Source organism: Cariama cristata, unplaced genomic scaffold (assembly GCF_000690535.1).
Source record: "Cariama cristata isolate BGI_N322 unplaced genomic scaffold, ASM69053v1 scaffold18022, whole genome shotgun sequence".
NCBI lineage: Eukaryota > Metazoa > Chordata > Aves > Cariamiformes > Cariamidae > Cariama > Cariama cristata.
The window spans coordinates 17,808-25,520 of record NW_009602325.1 but is presented as its reverse complement, the minus strand read 5'-3'; the positions used below and the strand labels follow the sequence as shown (position 1 = coordinate 25,520).

At 58.3% G+C, this 7,713-nt stretch overlaps 1 protein-coding gene across 1 annotated transcript in view; it reads right to left on the bottom strand.

The window, feature by feature from the left end:
• Positions 1 to 281: 281 nt before the first annotated feature.
• LOC104157408 (kinesin light chain 1-like) overlaps positions 282 to 7,713 on the bottom strand; it is a gene marked incomplete at its 3' end in the record, with an annotated part of 14,860 nt that continues 7,428 nt past the window's right edge. The window contains exons 12-14 of the mRNA XM_009694724.1: positions 7,312 to 7,461; positions 436 to 560; positions 282 to 339 (exon numbers count right to left, since the gene is read on the bottom strand). Of these exons, the coding sequence (XP_009693026.1) occupies positions 282 to 339; positions 436 to 560; positions 7,312 to 7,461 (333 nt within the window). The remainder of the gene's footprint in view (positions 340 to 435; positions 561 to 7,311; positions 7,462 to 7,713) is intronic.

Below are 7,713 nucleotides of genomic sequence, written 5' to 3'. Positions count from 1 at the left end.
GGGTAACTCCGTCAGTTTTGGAGCTATGACCTCAGAAGAGGGGGCTGCGGAGCTGCTCGGGATGGGGGGCAATGGGGGCACCGGCCCAGGCCACCCCTTGGGAAGGCAGAGTAGCTCCAGCCCCGCACAGCAGCAGAGTACATCTGCACAACTCCGGTGGGGTCTCAGACATCATGGGTGCGGCCCACTGTGCCCCACTGGCCCGACAGCCAGCTGTGGCCCCACAGCCCCCACCCCAGTGCCCATTCCTGCACCAGCCCCACCGCCTGCCCCGTGCTTACCTCAAACGAAGCATCGCTGGACTTGTGCAGGTAATTTAATGACGCAGCTCGTTTCATGCTGCAAGAAAGCAGAGAAGAGCAGGTGTGATCTTGTGGTGCCTGGCCAGACCCCAGCCCCCAAGGTGGCAGGGCCCCCACCGACCCTGGTCCCTACCTGGTGCTCCTGGGCTCCAGGGGACCATTGCCCTGCAGTTTCTTGACCAACATCTCACTGCTCCTCCGTATCACATCCCGGATTTTCCCCAGGGAGCTGCTACGCTGGAGGGTGCCACTGCCATCCTGAACACAGAGACACAAGCCAGGGCGATGGCTGAGTGGCACCGACGAGGCTCTGGCATGCTGCAGACGAGTGGCCAGGAACTGGGCTTGGCTCCAAACACCCTCTTGCCCGCTTGCACCAAGAATTTAGCCCTGGCCCAGAGCAGGCTTACTGCCAGGCTCACCCTGGTTCTCCACGGGACACGATGATCATGGAGTCGGGGACACCCACTACCATGGCCTGGCTCACCCGGACCAATCCTCCCTCCCGCCTGGTGCAAGCCCAACACCCAGCCAGGCTGCTGACTTGCACCAGCCCAGCAGCACAAATGACACAGGCATCCCCATGGCCCTGCTCGAACATGGCATAGCTCCATCACCTGTGACAGCTCAGGCAGCAGCTACCAAGAAGGTCTCAGTGGCCAGGGAAGCACCAAGCCCTGATGGGAGCCCCAAGCTTGGGGGTATTTTTGTCAGGCAAGGACATGCTGCCGGGACATTCATTTCAAGGACTCTCTCCTCATTTGCTGCTAGCTGGAGGCTATCCTCCCCCTCCCCTTGCCCTTCCTCACCATGCCATTGCTATTCCTCCTCTCCATGCAGCACTCGTCCCAGTGCACATCCTGGTCCTGCATGCCAGGTCTGCAGGCTCACTCATGTCAGACAAGACCAGTCCACACGCACACATGGCCTTATCCCACCTCTAACACCCGCAAGACGATTAGCTTTGTGCCTGCTCAGCAATTCAGGCAGCTCCATCTAGGATGCATTCTTTTGGCTGCACCAGTTGATGCCAAGCAGGCACCGCTCTCCTCGGCGCCTCCAACTTTAGCTGCGCCCGGCCCTGCTAGCTGCCCCAGCGTGGCACTTCGCAGGAGTTTCTTTTTCCAAAGACCAAAACCAGCCCTAAATCTTGTTCCCCAGCCTGTTTCCTCTGACATGCCCCCAAAAGTCCCCAGTACTCAGAAAGGCACTCTCAGCCTTTGAGAGACTCTAGCCCATCTCCTGCATTTAGCTCCACATGCATGCAAGGCACAGGCTGCCAGCATGACACCACCTCATGCCAACTGTGCCGTCATGGCACCGAGCTCTTCCCCTGTGGCCAGGCATGCTTGTTACACAAGGTTGTGGCACCACTGCTGATGCGGAATTACTTTTGCTTTGATGCCAATAACAGCAATCCCTGCTCCTGATCCCAATGGCCCCTGGCACACGAAGGCAGAAGAAACAGAGATAAGGCAACCGCAAAAGCCCTTTCCTCCTTACAAGCATGTGTGGGAGCCGCTGTGTACTCCTCCAAATGACCAAAATGCCCCGTGGCCCCAGCTGGCAGCAGCAATTGTCCCAGAACCGTCCACGTAGGTAAGCAGGGGCTCTGCCTTAGGCCACTCACCCCCGTGCTGAACCCTACAGGTTGTGGCCCTAGGGAAGGCTTTTCCAACACTTCCCCGCTCCAATTACCCAAAGCTGATCCAGCCCTAAAATCCTTTCCAACAGCCAAACAGGACTTTTTCTACCAGCAAACCTTTCTTCCGGTATTCATCTCATCCCTCCTTGGATAAGCCAAGTGCATTGAACCTCTTCACTTTCTTATCAGGTTGAAGGGTTTCCAAACTGAGAGCCATGTGCTGTTGCTGCAAGAGACCCACTCACCAGGAATGCAGAGAGCACTGAAAGTTATTAGCAAGGTAAACAATTCAACTCCTGCACCGGGCATCCTGGGCAGGTTTTGGAGGAGCCGGCCATCAGTATGCGGCACTAGCAAAGACAAGGGTAGTGTGTCTTTTGCCTCCCCACCAGAACTGTGCTGGGTCACCACCCTCCCTGCAGGGTACCGCCATGCCAGGCACTGTTGCTTTTGCCAGAGCACCCGAGCCAGGGGTGGAGAAGGGAACGTAGCTGGGGCAGAGGTGCAGGATGATGGTACAAGGGCAGCAGGATCCAGCCAGAAGTATGCTCGGGGGTCAGGGCTGGAGGATGGAGCCACATTTCCCCAGCTGCAGTGATGCAGACTGACTGCACACCAACACCAGAACCGTGCTGCTGCACGCTGGGTTAAAAATAGCCTACCCTCCTCTCCCCACTCCCTTTTCTGCAGGGTTATTTTTAACCCAGAACATTTATGGGGCTTGGTTTATACCACAGAGCCCCCACCCCATTGCACCCACCAGGATGAGAGCACTCAAAAGAAAAAGCAGCAGCTCCACAACTGAGCCGCTCTCCATGGCATGCTCCCACCCTGCCTGCTGCATGGAGGCAGAGGACTTGGGCAGGATTTGGCAGCATGTGGAGGTCAGCACTGGGGGACACAATGGGGTATGCAAATACCCATTGGGGAAGGCCCAAGCTGAGATGCCCCAGGGCAGCCCTGCCACACACGGCTACAGAGCTGAGGTTAGTAGCAACCCCAGTTTGGAGGTTAGGGAGAGGCACAGTGGAGTTGCGTCCCTCATCTCCAATGCTCAGCCTAGAAGAGGTGCACGTCCCCCTGCACGCACACAGACACCAAGCACCCCCATACCTGCTCCAGCAGCATTTGTACCCACCACCCCAAGGCTGACCGACGCTGGCCTACAGAGCATGGAAAGAAGCACAGGGCAGCGGTTCGGGTCTCTCTACCTTTAATCAGAGGTACGGTTGTTACAGCACCAGGTCCAGGACATGGCAAAACACAGGGGCGGGTGGCACTGAGACCTGAATGCACCCTGCACTGGGGACTCACCGCTCCTCCAGGAGCACGGAGCAGCGCTGGGAGAGGCAAGGAAGGTGCAGCCCTAGACCATTCAGTCCTGGGCTCCACACCCCATGGTCCCGAGGACAAACCTGCAAGCACAAGCTCCCAGGGAAGCAGCATGCATGTGCCCCAAGGCCTCTGCACCACCATGGCAAAGCCAGGCCTGGACAGACACAAGCACATTTAGTATCACAACCTGCCAGATGACTAGCATGAGAGAAATGATCTAGCTTTTTTTTGGGTGTCCTGCGCTGGCCTTTGGGCTCTATCCTGCTGGCAGCAGCCTCCCCACCTTTCTTCCCAGATAGGAGGAGCAGAGAGGTTCACTTCCTATAGGAGGTGGGATGAGGGTGTGCACCCAAGGGTGTGAGGCTCAAGGCAGCGGTGGTTTGGCCCTGGGAAACATTCTCTTTCCCAGTAGCGACCAATAGCACCAGACCCTGTGCAGGCCTGAAGCCTCATCAGAGGCACTGAGCCACCCCATCACATGCCCAGGGTCAGCACTGTCTTCTCAGCAGTAACAGGGTTATGGATCTCCCACCCACTTGGCTAGGGACAGCCAGACAGCAAGTCACAGCCCCAGGGACCGCGCCTGGCAAGCCAGGTCCTGTGTTCAAGAATTGCCTTCCTCTATGAGCAACTTGGCCCCTTCTCCTCCTGCAGAAACCTCCCTTCAGCCATCTCATCTGCCCCCACATGCTCAGAGCACCCTGAGCCCCAGCTCTTCCTTTCCTCACATCCTTCTTTGCACCTCCTTTTTCTCCCAACCACTCTGCTCCAAACCAGCCCATTCCCCATCTCAGCCGCTTCTAATGGCCTGGCCCCTTGCAGAAAACAACTGCTTTCCCTCCTACCCTTCCTCTGACTCCAAGGAACAGCAAACACCTTCACTTCTGCCTCTCCCTCTCCCAGCAGTTACACTTGGGGACCCTGGAGCAGTGAGGAACTGATTTACCCCTTAATGCCATCAGGTGAGGAACTCGGCTACAGCATCAGGTCAGGAGGTTGCAACCCAACACGCTTGTCCTAGGAGGTCCCTGTTCCATATGTGACCCTTGGCTGTCATCCCCTCACCTCGTCTTGGATGTACAGTAGCTCTAGGCCGCTGTACATTCCTGTGCCCCTGCAGAGAGACCCACATGCTGCCTGCCCCTGGGTTGCAGAGCTCAGCAGGGGGGAAGATAGCAAGACAGGGACTGCCCTATACTACAGGGAGAGCCCAGCTCACTGGTGGCCAGCGCAGGTTTGCTACAGGGCACTAACATCAACTAAGGCTACAGGGAAGAAAGCAACTGGGCACATGACAGCCCTGCCAAGGCCAGGCCTCTCTGTCCCAAAACAGCCCCCTCATCTTCGTGCCTCCATCCTGGCCCCTGCAGAGATGGAGGGAACAAGCTAGAAGGGTTGAGGATGTGTAATGATGGTGGAGTCGGCACGCCTGGAGTGAAGACAATCAATCCCCCGCAGGCCTGGTCCCCAGGGATGTGCAAGGGCAGGCTGGGGATGGGGGCACACAAGGGGACGGTGGCCTGTCGCCCTGGCCTGGGGGAGCAGGCAGCTCCTCGCAGATTCTTCCTGCTCTCGCTGGCCACGGGACTGGAGCTGGGCCACGTGGCCAGGGACTCCTCTGCAGGCGTCGCGGTGCCCTCGCGCGCCGGGAGGGTTGGGGGACTGGCGTGGAGTTCTTGCCGAGGAAGCAGGGATGGTGTGGAGGAAAAGTCGGAAGATACAACACAAACATCCAGGTGATTGCGGTGGAGGGGAAAGAGGGAGTCTCGGGAGGCATTTAAGCCTAGTGGACAGAGAGGAGAAAGACACAATTTACAAGGCCGTGAGGTTGGAGGTCACCCAAGGAACAGGTCGGGCAGGGCCCAGGCTGCATGCAGAGACAACGGGCCATGTCTGGGCAGGGAGGGAGTCTCATGAGGCTGAAACAGCGGGCTCGCATCTTTGCCAGCATGCTCTAGCAGGCTGACAGGAACAGCTAGCTCAGGGAGAACCAGCCTGGGCCTCCTGCTCTGGTTCCTGGCATGGGGTGCTTGCCAAGACCTCAGCATCACTGAGCTGGTGCCATCCCTGCTCTCACAGCCCAATTACCTGGGCAACAAGTAGCTGGTCCAGGCCCTGGGGGGCTTCCAGAGCTGCCCTTGGCAGCAGGGCAGAGGTTGCTGGCTCCTTGGGGGCTCCCGTGGCCCTGCCTGCAGCAGCTGACAGCTAAGGGATGGCAGCAGAGGCTGCCCTGAGGCAGCACGGCCAAGGTCTCTACACCAGCACAGGGAACAACTGGCCATGACAGACAGGAGCAGCAGGACCTGCCTCAGCCTTCTTTTTAGGGGAGCTGCAGCCCAGCACAGGGCTGCTAGCTGTAGGGAGGAGGCTGGCTATGTGTGCAGCAGGCTGGAAAAGGCAGCAAGCATCATGTGGCAGCAGCTGTGTCCCCCAGGGTGCTGGGCTGGCCCTCAAACCCTCTATCTACAGCTGGCTGGGCCAGGGAAGCCCTGTCAAGCCCCCTGGGGAAGGGTCGTATGAGCAGTGACTATCGCCCTTGGCTGAGGGAGAGGGTGGCATTGCCTGCTTGCCTTGGGATGATCAGCTCAGAGACTGTCAGGAAGGTCTCCCAGACAATCACCAGTGCAAAGTGATCACCCAACAGCAACCACAGCCAGGAGGAACTGCAGAGAGACACCAGCCAGGACAGGGACCAGGTGATCCCAATCCAAACCTGCAGCCCTCCCTCTGTGCTTGTGTAGCCCCTCTACTAACGGGGAGTGCAAGGGTCCAGGGTTGGTGCCTTGCCAGGGCTAGGATCCTCTTCATTCCTGATGCCAAGAGCTGGGACAGAGGACAGCCCTACATCTGGCAGAGCTGCTGGGTCCCCTCGAAGCTCTGCTCCCCAGGTCCCCTCCAGCCACCTCCTCGGTACAATCCACAATCAAGAGAGCCAGCAGGCTTCAGGCTTGGGTGTTGAGGGGCTGTCATGGCAAGAGGGAAGAGGAAGGAGGAAAGGATGGAACTCATGCGGGTGGGGATAGAGCCGAGCCAGGTGGGGAAGGGTTAGTGACAGCAGATGTGAAGGGGGAGCGAAGGACTCTGTGTGCTCAGTGTGTCGCCCGTGCCAGGTCGCAAAAAACCCTGGGTACCCAGCTACGCTATGCTCTCAACTACAGTTTGCAGGAGGAATGGTGAGCATTAACAGCGCTAGCAGCCCTCGAGTCAAGCACCCACCAGCACCACGCTCACTTGCCACCTCTTCTCCATCCTCCTCCTTGAGGAGACAAAAGGCACCTGCCCCAGACCTGGACCACTACCTCCTCCAAACTCAGCGCTAGTGACCGAAGTGCCCCTCAGTCTCAGAGCAAGCCTAGACAGGCTCAGGTCACCCTGTCTGTGCCTCAGCTAACACCAACCTCTTTTACCACCACTGGTCAGCCCGGCCTGGCATCCCACAAAGACCTGCCTTTTGCCACCTCTGCTTGGCCAGAGCCCACGGAAGGCACAAGACCAGGAGAGGGGGACAGCAAAGACTATTCCCAAGCCCTGCAGTCACTCAGTCACAGACACACCAGGCACATACACACACGCACAACCCTCCTCAGGCTCAGCATCGCCTGCAGTGCAGTGCAGGACAGACAGCCAAGTTGCTCACAGAGGCTGTGTGGGTTTGAGATGGGGCCGATGTGCTCAGCCAGGGCCTCAAGAAGGGAGCAGCAGGGAAGAGATGTTAATAAGGTTGCAAGGCTAAGATTAAAAGGGCAGACCAGGACCAGCTCATGCTGTGCATTGCCAGGGCCTGGCAGCCCCTTGGAAACAGGAGCCCTCAGTTGGGGATATCTGGCCTGTATACCAGAAGCCAGGCCCAGACACGCACCTTTGTGGGCTGGCTGGCTCATGCCAAGAAACAGGGGAATGAAGTGTGCGGGGAACAAATGGAGGCAGACAAGGATGCCACGACAGGCCACGCGGGGACAGCCCTGAGCCAGGCTGTCCCTTCCCTCTGGCAGCCGGCTGAGGCCATTCTTGATGGTGTCTTGTACTTACCCCGCTCCATTCCACGCCCATACTCACTTCCTCGCTACCGTCTGTGGCATTCTCGTACTTGACACTGCCTCCCAGGCTCCGACGTCTCTCTGTGCCATCACCCTCCTTCAGGATTTCCACCACCTTCGTCTGGTTGATCGGGTCAATGCCCTGCAAGTAGGAAGAGATAAGGAAGGACCACATTTCACCCTTTTGTGTTCTTTCCCTCTAGTGATCTGCTGTGCCATCACTCTGCCTGGTCCTGTCCCCTCTCTTGGCCATTGCCCCATCACAGACAAAACCCTCCAGCACCAGAAGGATGGAGTCAAACGCCATCCTGCACTTAGCAGTCCCTGCTTGGGTTCCCAGCTCAGTGAGCGCCCCACACCCCCCCCTCCCCCAGCCACAACACACACCGGGCGT